The following is a 26,361-nucleotide window of genomic DNA, read 5'->3' as shown; positions in this document are numbered from 1 at the left end:
TTTAAGCCACGTCTTGTACTAAAGTAGCAAGAAGAATTAACTTCTATTTATAAATACTTTTTGTAAATCAAATAAGTTGGTGAATTTGACGGAAATTTCCGGTCGTTTAATGACTTTTATACTTAATACATTTACACCTTCGTTCGTTTAAATTTTAATTGAATTTGTAAATTCGCACAGTGGGGGCAGATTTTCAATAATCAGGGAATTAAAATATGAATAATTTAATTGAGAGCGATTAGAATTTTTGCTATAAATAGATTCACAATATTTTACGCCAACCAGACTTTTGTGTATTTGCTGTAAAAGAATTTTTGTCCTCGAACGAAATCTAAATCTCTCATCTGCGGCTTAGCTTGGTGAAATGCGAGTGACTGTTTCCTCGGAGATCACTTTCTTATTTTCCGGGATAAGCTAGTTCAATGAGTGCCCCCGATTTCCTGTTTACACAGGGCGATGGATAATCGATAAACTCTCCACCGACCGCCTCGTAAAATTATAACCCATAACATAACTTAGTCTGATGTTAAGCCAATAAATTTTTCCACATTACTAACGAAAATACGTAGGCGAAATATTTTGTCAATACTCTCGAGACAGATACCGGATCTAAACCGTTTTAATTTTTCACGAACGGAGCTCCAGGGCTTAGCGTCTAAATTACCTGATTTAGGATATTAACCAACTCATTCTGGTAGTTTTATTTGCGCAGAACTACGAAATGAACACACATTTTATTTCTGATGTTGCGGAGTTGGAAATAAAATGAATATAATTGTGGCTAGAATTAATGTAGTGATGTCTTTTTTGCACCGAAGCTTTATCCTTTTATCTTATTTAGATTTTCGCTGAGAGCTATTTTCAGGAATGTTTCAGAACGGAGTTTTTCATAAAATATTTTTTTTATTAAAGGTTTCTCTAGTGTAACAAAAACAAATACCTGTTACATACATGTTATTAAGTTAAGTTGGATCCAACCAATTTCAAAACTAAAAAAATTGAAATACAATTTATTAAAAACAACTTTGTTTCTCCAGCTAATTAAAAAATGTGTCTGTGAATTTAGCTCTCTTTAATTTTCACTTTTAATCAGGAGAAAAGACGTCGATGTTCCACTCTACTCTGCAAATATAAAGTTTAAGGGTCGGCAAAACTTTATTGAATTTTTTAAGTATTTGCTGCACTATTAAAGCGAGTTTTAGCAACCTACTCGTGTCTCATGCAACATTTAGGTGTTTTAGCATTTCTAGTTGCCCGAACCTGTACATTAATAATAGCAAGTGATTAAAATTTTACCTTTATCCTGAGCCGTTAGTAAAGAGGAAGAAAGTGTTTGTCTCAGTTTTCCGAATGTTGTTCCCCCATCAGCTGCTTCGGCGGTGGTAGTTCCAACTCCGGACTCGGCCGCCACCATCTGTGAACGAACATTAAAGAGGTTAGATTTGCTTTGAATCTTATAACGTGCCATTTAAATTCGACGACGGTTCCAATATTGTGAATATTAGGAGAAACGGCTTTGGAAAATCTCTTTTTTAAGGTGAAATTTGTCCAAATTGGAGAAGTTATCAGTGTAGCCTCGACGAGGAATGCAATCTGCTGTAAGCAGTAAAGGGAAGTCGTAAAATGATGTAGAATAATACATTTTTCCGCGAAATTTATCTTTTAATAAATAAAAAGCATCCAATTTGGTCGAAAACAATCATCAAAAATTATCTGAATACGGAAAGAGGCCAACCATTTTTACCATCATTATTTTTAGGCTCAAACTTAAACGCTACCAGATTCAAGACAATAAAACTATTGAGAAAGTCATAAAATTGTCATAACACTCATAACTCTTAAATAATAGGAGTAAAAATTTTGCAAAATTTAAAAAAGTGAATCAGATTTTATTTATTTTTGAGATTCTTATATTTTGAAATTCTTCAGAGTATTATTTATTTAGTWAGTTCTTAAAATAAACAGCATATTTCGGCAGTCTATTATTGCCATTCCAATGTTGAAATATTAAAAATATATTTAAAATTATTTCAACTCCACGTCGCAGTAAAAATTAAATTGGGTCAAGGCATTCGCAAGAACGCTAAAAGTGTCATTTTCAATTTGGGAGTCGTGACGTTTTAAAAAATTTATGGTGGGTTGTAGCTCCACGTAGCGAATCCGGACAAACTCCGGTGAAATCCGGAACTAGAGCCTAGCTTTTTTCTATTACGTATTCTGACGTTGCTTTGCGGTCTTATATTTTTACATATTTATGTCAAAAGGTTAAGAATAGTGTGGAAATCTTCAACGCACCATTTGCGATTCTATACTGATTTCTGAATAGCGAACGTATCACTCTTTATAATGGAACATCTAAATTATTACGAATTCAACTTGTATTCACTTAATCAAAAACTAGTTTCACAGATTTTATCCGTTTTTATATGTAGTTCAGTGTAATATTTTTAAGAGGATTTATGTTTACACCAAAAGAGATTTGCTACTGGGTCAGCTGTGTTAATCTCCTATTTTTTTTATTATTTATTTACTTCAATAACTGCGTTTAATCTTTCTTTGAAAAAAAGAAATTTAATAATGTTTAAAATCTATGTAGTGTCTTTAATTTAATTTTAATACACTTCTGACAGGAATGATTATCTAAAGTATCTGAAGATTATTAATTACACATAATAGTCCCTTAATCATTTCAAGATGATAAATTGTCTCACGCAGTTGTAAAGAACTCTCGGTAAAGTTTATAGCAAGTTGTGAAAAGTAGTACGAAATGTAGCAAAATTACTGATTTTTCTAGTTCTTTAAAAATAGACGACGCTGTGAAAATACACGACACTGATAAAAGAAAGTAAATAGTTGATATTAAAAGTTAAATTAAGGAACCTTTATTGGAATCCTGAGAACTGAAACACCAAAGAAAGTTGAAATCGTCGAAATTGTGCCCAGTCACATGTGTCACTGATCGTAAAATTGTTCTTAATTAAAAAAATTAAAGGTGAAATTAATTGGGTATTTTTTTGTTCATTTTTTCCTCGTTCTCATAGTTAAATGTCCTCAAGATGCAAAACTATCAATATTTTTGTAAAACAGTTATTATCTACATAAGGCTAGTTTATCGAAAATGTTTAAACAAAAAAATGGGCAAACCAGAACTCGCGCTCCAGAGAAAAAAATTAAGTAAGATAATATACCAGAAAGATGCAAAAACTGTTTAAAAAATTGTATATGTCAGAAAATGATACAGATGATGTTCTATACCTATGTTTTTTATAATTATTTAGTAAAGGTACAAAAATTTTGCCAATAAAAGCCACAAATAACACTAAACAGAGTTACAATTTACAGCTTCCTTGTTTCCTCTTCTAACAGCCTGTAGTAGAAAAACTGGGAAAATTATTTTTCCAACAAAAATAAATATAGTCAAAGTACAAAATTTAAACTCTCATAATTTCGAAACTTTTATAGATAAAATTTTTTTAACATTTTTTCCATATTYCTAGTATCTCACCTTACATGCACACCCTGTATTTTCATGTTAGATTGTTAAAAAAATTTGCTTGTTGTAATAAGCAGTATAATAGCTTATTGGAGCAATATATGGTTAATTAATTAAATAATTTTATTCTAAACATACGTATTTTCACGTTCGTTATTTATTTGTATAAAGAGAAGCATGGGAAAAGCTCTAATTAGTGTAGGTGGAACATTTGTTTTTAATGAAGGTATACAGAGTGATTCAAAAGTGTCGAACCAACTCTCGACTTTCAACTAAGCATATAAATGAATGCAAATTTTTTGAAGCTTTTTTTTCAAAAAAACTCATTTAAATTTCTGATCAATTCAAAAGTAATAAATAAACATTTTTCACTTAATCAAATAGGAGCGTATTTTTTATACCTGGCCGTAAAATATATATTCTCAAGCTTTATCTCGTATATTTTTATAGTTATTTCTTCGGTTTAATAATCCTTGGATGAAACAAAGCTCTTCAACTGGCGAAATGCGTTTTTACTCAAACGAATTATTGAAACACACAGAGACAGAATTTTCTTTCTTTGTCATGAGAATTTTTCAGCGAACATAATAAATACCCGTGCCACGTAAGCAACATAGCTTTAAAACTAAAATTTGTTTTAGTTTCTAGGGAATTGTAAATGTGATGGATAAAGTACATTAACTAACTAGTAGCATTTCCAGCTGCAGTAAATGTGAATATACAACATCTGTGGAAAACATTTATACCCAGAGAGCGTTGTATTTTTATCAACTAATGGCATGTTTTAGCGCAATATCATCCGTAGACAAATTTCAGCCGAAGGCATGTTATTAAATTTTATCGTGATAATTGTGAGCTTTTACGATCGTAGCTGGGCTATTATGATTTACCGGAATTCTTGATGAGGTTGTAATTTGCCTCTAATTTACATACCTATGTCGAGAATGGGGGAATAAAAGGATTTAATTAAAAAGGAATTTTCGCAAAATTGCGTCCAAACTGGGCATATGGAAAAATTCTTTCGTCTGTTATAGCAAAAACAGCCCAGATAAACACTTTTGATTAGCCTAAGCCTCCCAGAAAAGTGACAAAACCCCCAATGAATCACATTTAGCTCCAGGATAAGTGAATATTAAGAAATTACAAAGTTCGCTTCTCTTGAAACAATCATGCYTTTAATTATAAAATATTAAAATACTTTTATAGCAGTCGACAGGTAGAGAATTCGAACTTGATATGCAGARCGCGTTAATTAAATTTCACAAGTTTTGAGTGCCTACAATCATTTTGATTTTGAAATTAGTTATTGAGGTAAATTGCAAGTTTTAATTAATCTGAGTCAACGATATATGTGACACAGAAGCTTGAATATTAGCAAGAGACCAAAATTGTTTATTAAAACCCTCCAGTTAATAACGTGAGCCACACTTTAAAACATTATCATTTAATGATTAATTATCCCAGCAATAGAGACGTTAAAGTGAACATCCCAATCGATTTTAGCTGTTTATTTTTTGTCGCAAACAGTAAATTAATGAACCGTTTTGGCTGCGAGAGCTTTACAAATTTTATCGATTTTGGATTAGTTACATTGAATTCTAACAAATATAACTCTTGCTTATACGAGCCGTTTTCAAAGCTTGTAGTGAAGGAAAAACCTCTGACTGCTGGATTATTATAACGAAATGGGGGTAAATGTTGGAAGCAAAAATTGTACTCTGCAGGTTTATACACATGTAAGCTGCTTAGACATTCCTACAAAGATTGCATTTTCGTATAATAAGCCTTTCAGATTTGGCTCTGGGGTTAAATGCATCCGCAAACAATACTGTTTGTGTTTGGTGTACTCATGTTSACTCCCAGTGGAATTGTATGGACTGCATATGAAAGATGAATGTGCAGATATTCAGGTTGGAAAATTTGATAAACGCTGTACAGAATTATGTGGATTTAAGGAAAACTTACTTATTAGAATTGTCTGAATATTTTAAACAAAACAAGACAAGGTGTGTTTCTTAATTGTCTCAAAATGATTGAAGTTTGATAATAAGTGAGTAACAAGTCCTTTTTTTGTCACAAAAGTGAAATTTTTTTTTTCTTATATTAATAGGTAACATAAAATTACGTAAATATTTTTGCTTTTATTGCAATGGATACAATTTTGTTTTTTCTCAAACATTGTAACAATCTTTTAAATTTAAGTAACAATCTTGGGAATAACAATTTGGTGAGTTTTTTTTGAGTATTGTGCTTTTGTAAATTAAAAAATATCATTAAATTATCGCTGCGTATAAAAAATCGATTTTACAAACACCTAACTTAATTGATTATTTACAACTGAAAGCGTTCATTTAATCATATCGTAGATCTAAAATTGTATACAGAACGCTTTTGTTAAAAAAAGTACCACATTTCAATTAATTAACTGCTCCAATTACTTTGTTTCAAACTTTATTAAAAAAGTTATGAATTTTGTAATATTAAAATGTCGCTATTCAGTAACAAGAATTGTCAGTTAGAAAACTAGAGATGAGGCGCTTGTGATAAAACGCCTAGGGACAAAATGAGTTTGTATCTAAACTTCCTAAAGAAAATTTTTRTAGGGTGAAAGTTCTAAAATCCTCCGGCTTCCGTTTTAATGTTTCCGTTTCTCAAAGAATGAGAAAAGTTCAGTTCAAAATTTTTTATCTAAAAACTAAACATGTTAAACGAATTATTTTATTTGAAATGTTTGATATTTGAGTAAGAATTTTTAAAAGCATGGCAGTTTGAATTATGTATAGATTGTGTCTGCAAAAATAAAACCTAGCTTWCTTCACTACTTAAGATGATATTCAACAAGTCCTTAACTCGGAAATGTGAGTAAAAATTTTATGTATTTTCTGAAAGCTTCCTTCTGCGTCGTATACCACCCACTATGTAAATCAAGCTGTTAAAATAATCGATGATGATTAAGTACTTGGAGATCATCGAACCGTGAAAAGCTCTCTGTCATATTTTGATTTACGTAATTCATCAAGAACCAAGAGCCGACGAACTTCTTGAAAATTAAAATAAATTGTCGATGTTATAACGTCGTTCTGAGAACTGTTTACTTCTCAATTGGAATTTAAAATTTAATTCCATAAATCACATCAGAATCATAAAATTGGGGCCGAGTCGCACGAATACCTAAATCTTTTATTTGAGAAATTTTTCAACAGATGAAATAATGACTTGTTCCAGGATCTCACATTATCTGAAGAAAATTTTAAGTAGGCAATTTCAAAAACTTTTAATAACCGTCTATCGATTCCTTTATAATGCAATTTTGAGCCATACAATAAAGCTTGTGAAAGGTCTGCAATTTTACATTCTTTTCACGTGCACTCATCGTGTTCACGTATTTGGGTCATTGTAAATATACCTTATCATAGCTGGCAGATGGCCAACAGTATATCTAAAATCGGAAATGCATGACTTCAATTTAATGTCCAATAACTGACGACCGGAACTTACAATGAAAAGGATTTTCAATGCAATTTCATCGAGTTCTAATAGAACTCTAACTGGCAGTTTTCGACAGAATACATTTTTCTCATAATATATTTTACATATTTATTACACGGGAAATATTACCTGATTTTTCACGATTTCCTGTTTCAGAGACACAAAATCAATAAAAGGGATGAGCCATTCAGGAAATTTATGTAACATATTGATATTTCCAATTTTTGTTTCTTAGAATAAGAATCAGAAACCAAAACATATTACTTTTAATATAATTGTATATTTCAGGGAAGTCAGTAATTGAATTAGCATCTAAAATGATTTATTACAATTTTTTGACGCTACTTTTAGCAATTTATATAACAAATCGAAATATTAAAATAAGAATATCAGCGTTTTGAAATTTTGCCAAGTGTATATTAAACAAATGGAGTACATTTTAAGAAATTAAACAAACTTTAGTCGCGTTTTTATCGTTTGCTGTAAAGAAATATTGATTCTTATGACACACAAAAACACAGAAATTGACTATTTTAATGACAATTGAAGCATCGTTGATGAAGAAATTGATGATGTAGTAATATGTTATGGTGTACAAGAAGGGATATGTAGTTTCAAATTATATTTTTTGTTCTATATCCACCAATAAAATAAAAAAATTACTTATTTATAATGCTCAACTTTGTTAAATACGGTCGGTCAGATAACCTGAAGTTTGTGGGTTATGAAATATTTTTCACCTCAGGTGTAATAATACACTATACAGTATGTCTCCGGATTGGGTTTACAAGAGGAAATTTTTTTTTATTTTACGCCAAAACTGCAAAGGAAAAACATTTTTTGCTTTACTTGAAACAAGCAAATCTGTACTTAAAACTTCATTACTCTGATCCAGTGAAAAAAAAAGTTAATTTTTCTTTTGATTTAATTACTTTTCTTATTACTGAGTAACTGAGCATAATGAAGTTTTTGATTTGTTGGTGTGATATAAAGCAAAAAATGTTTTTCCTTTGCAGTTTTGGCGTAAAATCAAAGATAATTTTTTTTTCCTCTTGTAAACTCAATCTGGGGACATACTGTATACTATAAGTTTTTTTTTTCATAAACTCTTTGTAAATTAATACACTGGTTGTTTTTTTTTCCATTTTTGAGCACTGTTATACTTTTTTATATATTATCCACACATTTTAAGGCACTAATCTACCTATCGCTTCTAATAACAAAACAAAACAAAACAAAACAAAACAAAACAAAACAAAACAAAACAAAAACAAAGCAATGTTTAAAAAATTATTAATTTTTATTGTTGATCAAATTGCAATGGCATTATTATTATTAGACAACGTTCCCACATTATTTTTATATAAGGATTATTATTTCCTGTTATTTTACTGAATATTATCTTTAGTTTTTTTATTTTTTCATGTCAACATTTATTTTACCACATTTCACTGAATTTGTGCGAGACTTTTTAAGCGTCCAGTCCTATGTTTGCAAACATTCAAACAACATTTACTTCATTTTGACAATCAATTACAATGTTATAGAGTGATTAAAATAGGCTACAATGGTGGTGACAGTTTTTTGTAATAAACTTTTTGGCAAAACTATTTTTTATTATTAATACAATTTAATTTTGACCCGGCGCATCCACCATTTTTAACACATAACATCCGATTATGTTTGAGTTTGTTATAAATAACTTTCAAAAGCAAAAAAAATGTTTTGCCATTAAGGAGCTTTACTGTTGTAAAATGAAGAGCTACATTTAATTCAAAAAATTTTTTGCTCAAGAAAAGTGTAACAATTTCTTGTTTTTCACGTTTAATGACAAGTAATTAAAAAAAGAATCAAAAATTTATTGTCAGATTTTTAATTTAAATTAATTTGACTCCAGGAAATTAAATTAATCTAGTAACTAGTTTCACTCACTTACTAAGAAAAGTATTTCTTGTTTCTATGTACTAAATCACCACACCACCTCATATTTTTGTATGATTTAACTAGAATGATTGATGAAACACAAAGAACAGACAAAACCGGTGATAAATCTATTACTCTATCAAACTGATTGTCAACCTTTGTTGACTATTATGTCAATTTGTGTCTAAAAATTATGTTTGTTACTTTACGCTTTTGATGCATTGAAATTGAGTAGGCACTCTTTTTAAAATTTGTCATCATTTAATGGATTATTAATGACTGGCTTATTACAAATTGTATAAAAGTATCAAAAAATAGTAAATGGCAATTTAAAAATTATTTATTTTTAAAATAATCTGACTTCTGGGACTACACATTGTAGAAGTAACTACCTGTAAACGAGACATTAACTTAATCTTAATTGAGTTTACAACAGAAGTTTGGTCGATACGATAGTAAAGCAGAAACCTCTGAAACTGACAAAAACAGGTAGATAAATCTCATATCAACAAACACACTTGAGAGAATTAGAACTTTGGGAAAAAACAACTTTCGGCRGATTTAGATTCTAGCTAATGTATGWATTGTGTTCGTAATTGTATTGTCTTAAACAAGCATTGTTTTTAAAGTKAGTTKGTTAACTACGTACATRTGTTTCTATAACTTTTTTCATAATGTGCATTTAACACTTAAAACATTTTTCCGATRMAATTTYAATGAACACTTGAAACACTTTGTACAAGAAAAAAATTAAAGTAAAGCTAAGAAAACGGTTATAATGTTATGTTATTAGTGGCAAAAATATTAACCAAAAGTCTTAACTGACAAATAACTTTCAAAATCTCAATCATTAAACCATCACATTAACTAAATAAAAAATACGTCATTCTGATTTTTCATAATTTGAATTTTAGATTAATTTTCATTTTACGCAAATTGTTACATTCTACAGCTTTTTATTACGTCTTGTAGTTTGGAATTTTTTTCTATATGGAAATATCGCAGCCACTTTAGAGAAGTTATATACTTATAATTGATTATATTTATGATAATTGTCATACCAATATCGAATAAAAGAGTTTCAAGATTATTTGTAAAGATATTTTTTTGCATAAAAAACAGTTTAATTATTGTGTGATGAAGTTACATAACGAGTTAATGACTGTCACAAAACCTAATTAACTTTCATAATAGAGCAAGCATAAAATTCAAATAAAATACACTAATAGAATTTTTGTGATTGTGTTTTAGTTTGTAAAAGGATCGTAATTTAACTGTATTTATTAAAAAATGTTTATAACTTTTACATTTTTATGAAATTATATTTTTGCAACAAAAAGTTTAAAATTAGCGAGACTCATATACTCACTACATTTACATTTACATCAAATTTTACATATATATATTAACAAATACTAGTGTGTACAACGAKACACAAAACTCATTTTAAAGTTTAATTAAGGTCATAATACTAAAATGAGTTTTGCTGAAAATTGAAGTRTGAACTTATTTTACAACATGAAATAAATTGTCATTTTACTTTAAGCAAGTGAAGATTGCCTGGTTGACAGAGTAATCTTGAAGATTGATATTTTTATAGRAAATTCAGGTGCTCACTTTCATAAAATGACATCGAGTAGGACAAAACTTTGATAACTTTTCTCTCATAATTTTGATTTATTGATTCTTCATTTCGCTAGTTAACTAAGTTAAAATTAAATGGTTTGTAGCAATCCGCATTTAATGGTTCTTGGCCACAGAGCTGTTACGAATTTTATCTGCTCTTTAAGAGGCTGAAAGCTGCAAAATTATTGCGGATTTAAATTTAACCAATGTCCCACAAACGAGGCAGATAAAAATTCAGGCAACACACCGTAATCTCTTTGACCCCATACATTTAAAGGAAGTTAAATTCGGTCGGTATGTACCAGTCCCATTTCAGAGAGACCGCATCCTCCCTAAAAACCCCAGTCACATGTAAATCTTCAAGCCGCGACTAAATAAACTTACTAAGCAGCTTTCTCCACCGAGGCGAAAAAGCGCATCTTTTGTCGAGGGGTTTTAGTCTGCCCTTGCAATTAGTGCGAAAAAGTTTCAGATAAACTGCCGCAGAAACTTGACTCAACTTCARATGAGTCGGTGATCGTCCCGGAGTACGCTGAGCGATAAATTAATCTGAAATTTTATGTGGCCATTGTAATTTTTAGACCCTACTTCAGTAACCTCATATTGTTCCGGTTCATGAAAATTGGATTCTGATTTAAATAAATTTCAGAAAAATCTGCACTTTAATCAACCAGCGGAGAAATTTAAAATCTCAAGAGGATTCATTTCGACTCAAAAGAGGATTTTATTTGAACTTTTCAGAATTTTATGAAATTAGTCGGTGCAGTTGAAGTAATTATTCTGGATAAATACTCAGGTTAGGTTAAAAAATAAATTAAAAATTTAACGCGGTAAAACTTACAGTTTGCTACATACTATATCTAATCCCTTCTACAGTTAATTTCGTATAAAATATTTAAGATGGGAAAGGCTCGCTTTTATTCAGTGTAAAAATGTTATAAATTTTCMAGTTCTTATAATAAGCAACACTTTTAAAGAGATAGTTTTTTTAGTTAATTTGTTTGCAGTTTSAAAGTTAAATTTTTATAGAAAATTATGTTAAATTAATGTTGTTAGTTATAAAGATTATTTCGGTCTTTTGCCTGGAACCACCTACTAAAGCAAATAACACGACGCCTGCAGACAAGCGACATTAGAGAATTCGTGGTTAATTGCTTAATTACGGTGGGTAGGGGTTAAGTAAGTACGGTAATAAACAGACTTCGTAAAAGACTTTTTAGAACATAATGTGGTAGGTGTGGAATTTCTACATTTATGRTATTGGGTTTTAATACCAAAGAAAGAATAAGATATCCTCACTTTCAATTTGATTTCGAAAAATGTTAATTTGCTAAGTTTTATAGAAGGTCATTTTTATCCTATGAGTGGAAAAAAATGGATCCACGTTTTGTTTATCAATTTATCATGCTTTAGACATTTTTATGGATATTTTGTTTATAATTATATTCTTATTATACATATTTTTAACCTCAATAAACTTAATAAATAAATTTATTAAACTTGGAAAATGTTAACTACAGTACATAGATTTAAAAAAAGTTATGTTAAATGTTTGAAAATTATTAAATACTATAACAGCTTTGTTGTTGTTTTTTGCCAAAAAAAAGTAACAAAATAACTGATTACAGCTGTACAACCTATCTAAGCGAGTAGGTAAGTTTCATTATTAACCTTTAATTGTTAAAATGTTCAAAAATGTGTATACAAAATTTACAGAACTCGCGCTCCAGAGAAAAATGCCTTATAAGGTAAGATACCAGAAACATGGAAGAAATGTTTAAAAAGTTATATCTACAAAATTTCGAAGTTATGAGAGTTTAAATTTTGCAATTTGACTCTATTTTTTCTTGTTGGAAAGATAATTTTTCAAGTTTTTTTGCTACAGGCAAAAAAACAGAGGAAACAAGGTAGCTGTATCCTAAATTGTAACTCTATTTAATAATAAATTTTTGTATCTTTACTAAATAATTATGAAAAAACATATACAGTTGCGGAATTAAAATTTCGGGCAGTATTTTTCTGTCACTTTAAAAAGTTCACTGTAAACTACCTTTTATTATTTTTGAAAGTAAATAAGTCAAAATGACATAAACATGACAAGAGCAAAAAATGAGGTTATTAATGTAAAGGTTGTTTACATTATGAAAATGACAATACTGCCCGAAATTTTTATTCCGCAACTGTACAAGATCATCAGTATCATTAAATAGACATAAAAAATATCAAATTCAAAAAATAAATGCCAAAATTTTTTGACAGCTATAATTTTTTTTCCATATTCCTGGCATCTTATCATACTTGAAATTTTTCTCTGGGGCGCAAGTTCTGGCGCAGCCTGTAGATAGATATTAAAATATTCTGCACCACTTAAAATTAATTTTATGTTTACAAAATGTTGCAAAAACACGTTTTTTCTAAATGAAACATTTTATGTTTATTGAATTTTTGAATGTAGCTTTAATTTCTATGATTTCAAAGTAAATTTTATTTATTGATTTTGCTTAGTTTTTGAATTTTTTGATTGCAACTTTTTTGTCTATTTTGACTTAGCATCCAACCCACTGAAATCTTTACAGGTTTTCCCGTTCATCTTATATTTTTATTTCTATTTTATAAGGAAACCTTATTTTAGAGAATAAATTGGTATAAAAATTTCAATTATCCCATTGACATTAATTATGACTACATCACGTTTACTTTTAACTTTTATGTTTTATTTTAGCACTATTGCATATTAATGTAAAATATAGTTACCTGCTAATAGTATTTCGATGTTTTAATAAATGGATGTGCCTAATATCGATTAATGTTATATTTAAAATTATATAATTTTAAAATTAAAATTGCAGTTGTGTTTGTTTTTTCCACGTTATTCATAATCATTTTGTACAACAGTAGATGTTTCCTGTTGATTTCTCCATGAAGAATTTAAATTTGAAACCTGTTTGTTCCTATTTGTCTTATATTTTTGTACAATCTTTTTTTTTTAGTGTCATATTACGAAAAATTCAATAATCATTAATTTCAAGACTGTTTTGTTCTTTGTTTTATTAGCTATTTAATTAACTTTTTTGTAATTTGCCGCCATTTTGATTTTTTAATAGACATATTAATACTCAAAAGGCGACTAAATCATTTAAAATTAGAGGGCAAATTATAAAAAATAGTGCAAAAAACCCGTTTTATCAGACCTTGAATCACTCATTCTTGACAATAACTCGTGGTTGCGCCACTCGTTTTTTAAACTTGAATTCGTGCCTTAATTAAGTCTTATGATTGTTTTTTCAATATAGGTACTATTTTATAAAATATAATAGCAATTCAATAAATTTCGGTTTTTATTAGCCTAGCAGCGTTAGTTTGTACAACGAGAAAATGCTTTAAAAGTTTTGTTTCAAAGTATTAATATTTGCACGAAATATTCAAATTGCTATGACTTGTGTTCATTTAAAGAATTTTTGGAGAACGTTTTTGACGTTATTTTTTTACATTTTTGTATAAAAACATGTGTCAAAATACTTTTGCTAACGTTTCTTGAATCATCGCTTTGATCTAATTTCCATCAATTTCCGAATTGATATCCAGTTATTTGAATTTGTCAAAAGTAATATAAATTTGTAGTGTTTACATCCCGTTTGCATTTTATGCGGGATCAACTCTGAAAGCGAGAGAAACTTTGTTACTTTAATTATATTTGGAACTCGGTTCTTTCTTCATCGATCAAATAAAAGAGATTTCTCTTAAACGAAAACGACTTTTTCCTCTCAAAGCTCCAACCAAACATGTTTAATAATCACAGTCGGTCTGTTAACAGGCAAAAATGCTTAATTAAACTCAAATTAGGCACCATTACCAAATGTTGCAGAAATAACGGCGTAAAATAGCCTTTTAATTACGGCCGCCGAGCGTTCAAAACAACAATTATTTATAGCGAAGTGGTGCCCATGGAAAAAAGACAACTAGAAGCAGATTGAGAAATCAATAGCCCGATGAAAACTGTGAAACAGGGTTACTGAGCCTGCTGGCTATTGATCACGCAATATGAAGCTTACCTGAGGCCGTGTTTTGACAGCGCCGTCCTACTMACTCTTATCATTTAACGCACTTGACTGATTGCGAAAACAATGTAGAAAGAAATACAGAATGTAAAGCGAAGCTCGTTTTTGCGTTAAGAGGGAAATGTCGTGTTCTTATCTGGCGGGCAACTTCATCAAAGACCGCCGTTTTAAAAAATACGCGGCTTTAGGACGGCGGAAATTACATCACGTTGTACTACGTYTTTTTTAATACCTGAACACACCGCCTAAACGTTTTCGTAAACAGAAATTCTAAAAATTGGAAAATGTGATGGTTTACTTACTTTTTTCATAAAGGACATAACATTTGTAGGCAACATGGCGGCGTATTGTCCAAAGCTTTCTTACGGTGAACTAAACGGAGATTTTTAGCGAAGTATGAACTTCTTTACACATTTTAGGGTTTTTTTCTTTGTCCGCTGCATTTTCATATTTCATCTGAAACAAATTGGAACATTACTTTTACTAAGTCAGGACACATAGAAATCAAAGAATTACGAGTAATTTGTTGAGTACAAACTAATGTAAAAAAAATACATTTTGATTCTATTCGTTTTTAATTTTGTGAGGTGGAGTGAGAAAATGTCTTTCAAAAGAATTTCTTTCAATTTTATCGCATTGTTTTAAACGTTTGAATTCAAATTGCAAAATCGACTACGCAAAAAAATGTAGCTACGTAATTTTTATTTTAAATAGACGGTGATTCAAAAAGATCTAACAATCAATTTTGAGAGTATAATTTGTTAGTTTCAAATACCACCATTTTTTTGAATTATGCAATGAAATTTAAAAAAAGAACGACAAAACATGGTCACATGTTGTGTCTTAAAGGTTCGAAATTTAACTAGAATGTCTTTTTTACAATTTAGTATTAAGATTAAGTTTTACATGTTATAGTATTTTGGAAAGTATAACATTTGGATAGAGTTATATTTTGATAACTTTCTCTATTTTAATTACTTATTTTTCTGAATACAACGAAACAATGTATACCTATGTATACAACATAATTATATTTGACCATGAACCTTTGTAATAATGTTATAGATATATTTTTGCACCTGTTGCATTATTGCTTCATTTCATTTTAGTTAAGCTCTTGATTCCGTTATGCATGATGTATAGGTACATAAATTATCATCATTTGAATATGCCAAATTTCTATTAGAAATTTTAAAAAACCTTTTAGTCGTAATCGATATGCAATTTACTCATACGTGCTAAATAAGCAAGAATTCCGTCATGAAAAACAAACAACTTTTTTCTGTATTTGTCAAAAATAAGATTAAACAAAAGTAATTATTTCTATGTACAAACGAAATGAAATATTACTTTTTCCGAAATCGTTTGCAAAATTTTAGAAAATAGTTTTAAAGTTAACCCAAAATACATAGTCCGTAAAAAAGTATTTTTCTGAACTCATATCATATCTCATTATTCAAATTAAGCTTAAAGTGAACGAAATAGGTATAAGCTAAATAGTTTTTTCTAACACTAATATCTTATACTGTTTCTATGGTGCATTTAAGCTTGCCTTTTCTGTTGCCGTTAATATACACTTTTTTATAAAATACGTCGTCAATGACAACGTATTTTATAAGTAAATAAAACACACTTATCTTAAAATTTTGTCAATTTTGACATTATTTTGCCAAACTTCTTTATAACAATTTCTGAATTTAATAAACTTTTTGATCCAATATTAGAGTTAGAAAAATTTTTGAAGACAACACAGTTGGGTCGCTCAAATTTAAATAAAATACGATTTCAATTTTAAACTATCTATTAAACTCTTGTTGTTTTAATAGCTTTAAATTGATGTAGAGATATGTTGATTTATTTTTGTTTGTGTTTCAAAAGTATTGTTCTTCTCAACGTGCACAAAATTNTTTCGTAAACAGAAATTCTAAAAATTGGAAAATGTGATGGTTTACTTACTTTTTTCATAAAGGACATAACATTTGTAGGCAACATGGCGGCGTATTGTCCAAAGCTTTCTTACGGTGAACTAAACGGAGATTTTTAGCGAAGTATGAACTTCTTTACACATTTTAGGGTTTTTTTCTTTGTCCGCTGCATTTTCATATTTCATCTGAAACAAATTGGAACATTACTTTTACTAAGTCAGGACACATAGAAATCAAAGAATTACGAGTAATTTGTTGAGTACAAACTAATGTAAAAAAAATACATTTTGATTCTATTCGTTTTTAATTTTGTGAGGTGGAGTGAGAAAATGTCTTTCAAAAGAATTTCTTTCAATTTTATCGCATTGTTTTAAACGTTTGAATTCAAATTGCAAAATCGACTACGCAAAAAAATGTAGCTACGTAATTTTTATTTTAAATAGACGGTGATTCAAAAAGATCTAACAATCAATTTTGAGAGTATAATTTGTTAGTTTCAAATACCACCATTTTTTTGAATTATGCAATGAAATTTAAAAAAAGAACGACAAAACATGGTCACATGTTGTGTCTTAAAGGTTCCAAATTCAACCTAGAATGTCTTTTTTACAATTTAGTATTAAGATCCAACATTTAGATTGAGCAAGTGGACATTTTGATCATAACTTTCTCTATTTTAATTACTTATTAAATTTTTCTGAATATAATGCAACAGTGCCAAAAATGTATACCTATGTCAAAAACATAATTATGTACTTGACCATGAACCTTTGTAATAATGTTATAGATATATTTTTGCACCTGTTGCGTTATTGTTTCATTTCATTTTAGTTAAGCTCTTGATTCCGTGATGCATGATGTATAGGTACATAAATTATCATCATTTGAATATGCCAAATTTCCATTAGAAATTTTAAAAAACCTTTTAGTCGTAATCGATATGTAATTTACTCATACGTGCTAAATAAGCAAGAATTCCGTCATGAATGAATAAAATAATTTGACATTATTTTGTCTTTATAACAATTTCTGAATTTAGCAAAATTTTTGATCCAATATTGTGAAAATAGTATGAAAAATTTTTGAAGACAACACAGTTTTATATTTTAAAAATCTCGCTCCCATGGGTCGCTTAAATTTAAAATACGATTTCAATTTTAAACTATCTATTAAACTTTTATTGTTTTAATAGCTTTAAACTGATGTAGAGATATGCTGATTTATTTTTGTTTTTGTTTTAAAATCATTGTTCTTCTCAACGTGCACAAAATTCTTTTTTTATTTTTTTTTAAGAGATAAATGATTAAAGTCTTATAAGAGTTAGAAAAGGATATGTTTATTATTAAAAGATATTTTCTTGTTTCACTAAATTTCTAAATTATAAAAAACACTTAAAAAGCAGTATTTGTTGAATAAAATGTTAATTTTGGTATAGCTTTTTTAACAATTTTCAAATCAACCAAACAAAAACACTAAATGAGTAAAAATTGAAAAAATCATTATTTGTGTAACAAGCGAAAAAAGTAATTTTTTCTTCTCAAGAAAATAAAAAACTTTCTTCTTGTATTCCACATTTATTTTTTTCTAACACTAAAGATAACTTCCGACAAAAGAGTTTTTGAAGCAAAAAAATTTTTTTTGTGATACATACCTACTTGTATCTTATAGAAAACTAATCGTAACTTTCTGAGTTGGTGTTGTAAAAAATGTTCCACACTACACTTAACATAAGAACAAAATACGAGTAGTCATAATTTCGTAATAGTCTTTCTAATGATTTAAAATAACACGTATGTGAGAAATAGTTCTAGTTTGTCGTTTATGTGAGCTTAAAAAAATTCATTTTAAAGTGACAACTAGAAACTTTTATTTCAATAAAGTTTTCTCAATAATTTTTTTTATATTTTTAAGTTTAGTTTTCTACTTAAACCCTATTGATAAAAAGACAAGACGAGTTTAAATTACGAGTATTACCACATCAATATCAATAAACATCTGCCATTCAACGTTAATAATCCATTAAAAGAGTAATATTTCTCAAAACAAGTAAGCCACAAATGACGCTATTAACTAGCTCATATCTACGTAAATAGTGTTATTTGTAATACTTAAAAATTTAACGAAATTATGAGAGGATTTCCTGTCCATTAACTTAAAAAAAATGACTGTATACCTGACGCGATTGGTAAAATTTTCGATTTCCTAATTTATTCATTCAATACAAATTAATAAAATTTGCATTCCTAACAAACTTTCTATCAGAAGGACTATCTCAACCATTAGTGTTTTATTCATACGTTTAGAAAAGTAATAAAATTTGTATCAGTAAGCATGCGGTGGAGTTTCCGGAAAGTTTCAAAAGCATAATTTTATAATTTTGCCCTAATAATAATAACAAATTTACGGGGCTGACTAAGCGTAATATAAGCGTTTATTTATGCTGGAAGAAATTAAATTTCCAACGATGTTATGTGTGGTCAGGTTTGCGCAGACTATTCGTGTTTTTTTTTTCATGCAAAAAGGCAGTTTTGAGTTTGACTCACTAGACTGTTAAAATATCACAAAATGGCTACCAATTATTAAATAAATTTGAAGTAAATAGAGTGCAATAAAGTTAGAGGTAATTTAATGGAAAATGGGTGTAGTATTATGCATGAATTATTTAATTCGTCGAAATTACAACGCCAACGTTTAGAAAATTCATCTTCCGACCAAACAATTAGCCAATGAGTCGGATGTCCTCCCGGCTTTCCAGCAAAAAATGTCATTAAGGGCAAGTTTACTTTGAAACTGCGACCTGCTAAGATAAAATTAAGGAGTTTCTTGCCTAGGCTTCACCAGTCTTCTAGATTAAAAGAGACAAAGTCTTTTATAATTGKCTCGTCGCATCAGATAATTTTTATGTTTTATGTCTTTTTAAACCAATGGAATCCAGTAACAAGATAACTGTAAAGCTTTAGTAACTGGCAATATTTTAGATTCTAACATTTTGCAATATAAAGCAAGATCTACAGCGATTGCGGTATAAATAACATCCACAACCGACACACAAAGAATTTTATTTTGTGTTTTGTATTTTGATTATGTATTTCAAGTTTAATATAAACTTTAAAACTGTTATTAATTTAACAAGTTATTGCATAATTTATAAAAATAAAGCTAGGTAATACCCAGAATACTGTTTAAATGACTATTTMAGAACGTATTTATCTGCTTATCTAAATTACCAATAAAATATAAATCTGCAAACATGAGAATTATGTCTTCCAATTGGTATAAATTACACAAAACTTTAGTTGAATSGAGTCACTCTAATGATAAAAAGTTTTGGATTTATGGAACTAGTTACGTAATGTCACATAACACCTATTATATCAAATTTCCTGCATTATCTGGCATTAAATATGAGTAAATTTAGTTGGTCGTTAGTGGTTTGTAAAGTATATTTCATTGTTTGAACTATATTGGTTAAGTTCAAGTTAATACTTGTTTTGATTGAAATTACAGTTAACAAAGTTATTTGCTCAYAAAATTAAGTAGACCTAAATTTCTATTTAAACTAAACAAAGGTCGAAAAGTGATTAACTGCAAGAAACTTAAACAAAAAGGTGCAATTTCAATCARCATTTCGGCTTATAACGYTGTTTTAATCATAACATAAGTGTGATTTTTGTGATTAGAGATAGTGCAGGTGCTAGAAATCGATTTCGTATTTATTCATATTTATTTTCATGACATGTGAGCTCACATTAAAGTAGAACAAGCATAGAAAGTTTCTAATGTTTTAGATTAGTTTGTCAATAGCAAATACTCTATTGATCAACTAGCAATGATTGACCTTTTATCTCTAATACGTTGAAGCTTGAGTGTAATTAGAGTGAATGCTACTGGCCAACTCTCTTTAGTGAATAATACAAAAACTTTTCTTTTGATCATTTGTGGCGATTTGGTCTAAAAATGCCTTTAATCTTTGTTGAAAACAACGTTATTTGTTTCAGTTGCTTTAGAATATATTATATTTAGTGTTTTTTACCCTTTAGTGRATATAGTATGTGCTAATAAACACTCTTATTGGAAATTTAATCCGATTATGATTCGTATGGAAAATAAGACCGTCGAGCACATATTGTGTAGCAATACTGTAACTATAGTAATTAAGTAACACAACTGCATTTGACAACAGGGGTCATAATAGTGTCATACGGGTCGGTTGTTCAAACAATTATTAATTCCATCATTTCGGGTCCTACTCGAATGTGCTCCAATATGTAGATAATTAAGATTTATATTGAATGGATTACAAACTCTTGAGTGCATATTGAAGTTCTAAGATTAGCTCCTCTGTCAAACCTAAATTTAATTAAAACTAGATATGAAAGAATAATGCGGATGGTAATAAATTTTACATTGAAGTAATACGATTTAAATTACTTTCAAAGCTAATTAGTAAGAACTGAGAGTATAAATATCTAGCGTTAGCGAATTGTTTACGGATATTATTTAATCAGAATAACGTCTTATAATGATCTTAGGCTCTGTATTTTGTCACGCAACAAACGCATTATTATGTAATTGTTTTGATTTCGCAGTTTTTGAATGGCATTCTTTAGTATTTTAAAATTTTGAACATTATTTCAAATTTTACAAATTGAATCGGAAAATTGTTTAGCACTAAGTATAGATATAATTTTAAAAATTATACGCATGTACAGGATGCGCCAGAACTCGCGCCTCAGAGAAAAATTTCAAATAGATACCAGGAACATAAAAAAATGTTAAAAAAATTCTGTCAAAAAATTTTGACATTTATTTTTTAACATTTGACATTTTTTATGTCTATTTAGTGATACTGATGATCTTGTATATGTTTTTTTATATAATTATATAGTAAAAGTACAAAAATTTTGCCAACAAAAGCAAATAACATTAAACAGAGTTACAATTTACGATACAGTTTATTGGTTTTTTCTTCTAATAGCCTGTAGCAAAAAAACTAGGAAAATTATTTTGCAACAGAAATAAATAGTCAAAGTGCAAAGTTTAAACTTTCATAACTTCGAAATTTGGGAAGATTGACTTATATTTTAATAAACCAATTGCGTAAAAACACTGATTTACTTAATACTTTTTTTGTAATAAAATAATTTCTTATTAGTAAAAACTTGAACATGTTTTTAAAAAATTCTTTTTTTAGATTTCATACATGTGTTACAAAATTCTCACTTAACAAGTTTAAGATGTTTTTGACAGTTGCCTATTATTTTTTTATTTATTGGTAATCTAATTTTAGCAACTTAATTATTGTAAAAACATTTTAAAAAAWTAATTTTTATTTATTTATTTTATTTATTATTCAATTCGTTTATTGCTATACGTTCTTAAGGATAATTATCAACTAGAATTAAATTCGAAAAATTTTTGTCAATTTTTTAACAATTATTATTCAACGATTTCTTTGTAATTTTAATTTGGGAACTCAATACTTGTAGTGTAGATTTTAAAATTATTAACGCAAAAACAAATTAAATTTAAAAAATATTTTAATGATAATACATAATCAATCATTAATTATAAGAGTTAAGAGAGTTAAAATTTGTATTTCTTTTTATCGAGTGAAAGTGCATTTTGATAACAAGGAAAAATTGGAAATGTTTTCATAATGAAATAACTGGTCATAACAATACAAATGTTGCTTTTTATAATAAAATCTGATGCTAATCTAATATTAGGTATCAACACACTTTATATTCTACGGCAATTTTGAGTGCATTTGGTGCATATTTACCATATAAACTTTATCTAAGATTACTCAAAACACTAAAAAATTTTATAAATAAATTGAGTTTAATTTGTATTACACGGATTTTTTAGTTGTTATATTTATAATATTAAATTTTATAACAAGTTTAAAAAATAAAGTTATTTATTTTGTAAGTCCTAATCGTTTCCGATAATCGTCCGGCGCATCCAAAATTGTTTTCTAATGACCCAGGTGTTTTAACAAAACTCTTAATGTAATGACAACACAATAATGTAATTATATTGGTGTTTTTTTAATTTTTTATATAGTATGTCTCCGGATTGAGTTTACGCCAAAAGTACAAAGGAAAAACATTTTTTGCTTCACCTGAAACAAGCAAATCTCTGATAAAACTTCATTATTCTGATTTGGTGAAAGGAAAAGTTATTTTTTCTATGTTTTGCAACTTAGAATTTTTTTTCTGCTTTTAAGTCCTATCACATTGGCGGTTTTATTTATTTGACAATTATATATCACTTTGACAATTAATTTATTAATTAAATAATGATAGTACTTGTTAAAAATGACTTTGGTTTTTATCTTAAAGCTGTTTCTTTGAGTTGCTATTTATCAAAATTATGTTTTTCGCAAACATTTTTGTTATTTAACTTGCGTAAACTCATTTGTCAAAATGATATTGTCAAAATAATAAAACCGYCAAYGTGATAGGACTTAAAAAGCAAAGAATAATTTATTCTAGGTCCAAAATCAAGAGTAAAATTAACTTTTCTTACTACTGTGTTAGAGTAATGAAATTTTAATTACAGATTTGCTCGTTTCAGGTAAAGCAAAAAATGTTTTTCCTTTGCAGTTTTGGCGTAAAATCAAAGATATTTTTTTTTCTCTTGTAAACTCAATCCGGAAACATACTGTATAATTAGCCTATTTTTATTGTGTTCGCAGGTATGCATACTAAAATTTTATTTTCTATTTCGATGTCACAATGAGCTTTTTGTATAAGTGAAAACAGTTACACAAAATGCATTTAGTTAAAAAGATCATTTTGTACTAGTTTCTCCTATTTACGTTATATACGACATTATGTTTGTTATCTTTGATATTTTTTGTATTATTTTCATTGTAACAATTTTATAGTTGGTYACATTAAACAATTCTTTTTTTCATACTCATGAAAACATTGTATTCGATTTATATAATTGACAATTTATTTCTTTAAATTTTAGTTGTAACCCTATATAATCAAAATGCCGTTTCCGTTTTGTTTTTTTTTTGTCAATGATTTTGTTTATTGTCGATAAGGCGGTAAAGTAAAGCGCTGGGAGGATTTCAATAACATCAGTTTTTAAATTGCAAACATAAATCAGGGTTAGTGCTGCAATTCTATAAAATTATTACGTAGCATAAAAAACTGGAAGCTCAGTTGGTTTATCACTCTGAAAATTACAATATTGGACGGTTTTTTACTACAAGCAATAAATGCCTTGTATGAAAAACTCGAACTCGGTTAGTTTTTTTGACCTGATGTTTCCGTTGTGCATAATATTCTCATTTTGTAAAATAATGATGTAAAGTTTGGGGTATGGAACGAAGTAGAACCGCAACATTCTACAAACCTCATTACAGAATTCTAAACATAGCTTAAGGTAGATCATGAATAAAATTTTGCAGTGTGTGATCGTAAAGTCTCAGCGGGTGTTGTTCTGAGAGTAGTTATATCGTAAAAGCGATCAGAGCGAAAAACGAATTGCATATAAGAGTTCCTGTGGTCTCAACCACGGCCCATGAGCCTAAGTAGAAGAAGAAATTTGCATTGAAATTGTGAGTTTTTCTGTTTAAAAAATAAAATCATAAAATTCATAAAAAGACTTGTATTTTTTTAGGTCTGAAATAGAATGTTGCAAAAATAAACATATTCACAGTGATAGCAGTTTACGTAGCGTGTCTTAAGATTATTATTTTTGTGTGGAATAAATCTTTTGCACGTTAATTGCTTTAGAAAGGTTCTGGCAATGGCATTGGTGGGTCACAGCATAGTCTTGTTTGCTTTAATCTTTCGGAATAATTATTGCTTAAACAACTTTGAGACGTGGGAGTTTTCAGCACTTTAATTGTAAGTTATTACAGCCATTAAAAATCTTACCGCAAGTAAGGTCCTTATTTATCTTTTCTAATAAATATTTGCTACCAACATTTGCAATTTTATTGATAAAATTGCTAAAACATTTTAATTAAAAAAAATGTGAAACAGAAACAATTTTCATTCTTGCAGATGCATTTTTTTAAGTGTTTAATAGGTTGGTTACCCACGTGTTCTAGTGAGTATTTGTATTTGATCCAATTTTTAAATAAATGTTTCAAAATATTAAGTATTTTAACCCAGCGCATCCACTAAAATGTATCTTGCTAAAATTAGTTTTATTGTTTCTTTCTTTCGNGTGATAGCGTGTCTTAAGATTATTATTTTTGTGTGGAATAAACCTTTTCACGTTAATTGCTTTAGAAAGGTTCTGGCAATGGCATTAGTGGGTCACAGCATAGTCTTGTTTGTTTTAATCTTTCGGAATAATTATTGCTTAAGCAACTTTGAGACGTGGGAGTTTTCAGCACTTTAAGTGTATGTTATTACAATTATTAAAAATCTTACTGCAAGTAAGGTCCTTATTTGTCTTTTCTAATAAATATTTGCTACCTAAAACATTTGCATTTTTATTGAAAAAAATTGCTAAAACATTGTAATTTTAAAAAATGTGAAACAGAAACATCTTTCAGTTTTGCAGATGCATTTTTTAAGTGTTTAATTGGTTACCCACGTGTTCTAGTGAGAATTTTTATTTGATACACTTTGTAAATAAATGTTTCAAAATTTAAAGAATTTTAACCCGGCGCATCCACTAAAATGTGTCTTGCTAAAATTAATTTTATTCTTCCATACTGTCAAATTTACGGTTTTTTTGTCTAAGGAAGTGTTGACAACTGTTTGTCATTTCTTATACGAAACGTTAGATTATTTTTAACAGATTTAAAGCAATTTTAAGCCTTGTTGAGTCGAATACAAAGAATATAATGTTGTATTCAACTCGTCTTCGTGTAAATCGGTTCATTTATTCCACCTCGAGGATGATAAACCACTCGTTAACACCCGTGGTTTAAAAATGAAATAAAGCGTCCGATTTACACTCAAACTTGTCGAATAAATAACTATTATTGTTTTTTTTCGATATTAACCATTTTTTATTATTTTATTTCTAAAAACAACAACACAAAATTTTGGTCGTTTTCTACTTAACTCTACTTWTACAAAACGTATCTTTAGAGCCCTTAGTGAGATCTTAAGTTAATATGTTTATAATTTAATCTAAAATTTAGTAAAGCCTTTTTTGAAAAGCTTTAAAGTTTAGAACGTTTTTAACAGTAATTCAAAAAATGTGTACTGGTTACTTTGTTGTATATTTCATAACAAAGTTTTTGCTTTGTAATTAAATCACTCTACTTTTTACTTTATTTGGTTTTGTTTTGGAGATTTACTTATTATTTTAAATTAAATTAAATTATAAATTAGTGCAAAAAGCAAGGGTTACGTGAGTATCTGTGCAGTATATTAAAGTTGCTAGACATAAAGGTTCTTAACAAAACCTTTCAATAACTTCAATTAATAAGTTTAACGCGATGCACGAACTTAATATTTTAGCCACACTACCTGATTTATTGTGAAACTTTACGAAAAATATACTTGTGATATATTGAACTTGACGTCAAAATATAATAAACACTAGAATATAAGGAACCTATAATTTATCATTTGTGGCAAATGCTGAGTAAACGCCCTAACCTAAGACGTCAAACCATATTGCTTTTATCACCTATTTCAAGACAAATTCTATCATCGAATTTTTTCTCATAAAATGTAATCATTTTGTTCTAAATATTTGATTCATTATTTAGTTGTAGAGACTTTCATATAAGCGCTCTATTGTGTGGTGTATTCACATCTACATTTTTAATCCTTTTGAACACATTAAATAATGCAGGTTTCCACCCTTGAATGTAAATTAGAAATTTACATATTTTTTATTAAAGCACTTTATA

At 28.5% G+C, this 26,361-nt stretch overlaps 1 protein-coding gene across 2 annotated transcripts in view; it reads right to left on the bottom strand.

Annotated features, from left to right (window-relative positions):
- Positions 1–26,361, bottom strand: part of LOC123012324 (regulating synaptic membrane exocytosis protein 2) — a 120,023-nt gene that overhangs the window by 76,769 nt on the left and 16,893 nt on the right. Inside the window, exons 2-3 of one of the 2 annotated variants that reach the window (XM_044410205.1) lie at positions 16,546–16,699; positions 1,297–1,414 (exon numbers count right to left, since the gene is read on the bottom strand). In XM_044410205.1, coding sequence (XP_044266140.1) covers positions 1,297–1,414; positions 16,546–16,581 — 154 coding nt within the window. In that variant the 5' untranslated portion in view covers positions 16,582–16,699. Of the gene's footprint in view, positions 1–1,296; positions 1,415–14,891; positions 15,044–16,545; positions 16,700–26,361 lie in introns of those variants that run through there. The other variant, XM_044410290.1, reaches the window with a different exon arrangement.

The sequence above is a fragment of the Tribolium madens genome, unplaced genomic scaffold, assembly GCF_015345945.1.
Source record: "Tribolium madens isolate multiple individuals breed KSU strain unplaced genomic scaffold, Tmad_KSU_1.1 Scaffold_11;HRSCAF=98;Tcas5.2_LG3b, whole genome shotgun sequence".
In the NCBI taxonomy this organism is placed as follows: domain Eukaryota; kingdom Metazoa; phylum Arthropoda; class Insecta; order Coleoptera; family Tenebrionidae; genus Tribolium; species Tribolium madens.
Note: the sequence above shows the minus strand (reverse complement) of the source record. Positions and strands in the feature narration are given on the sequence as shown.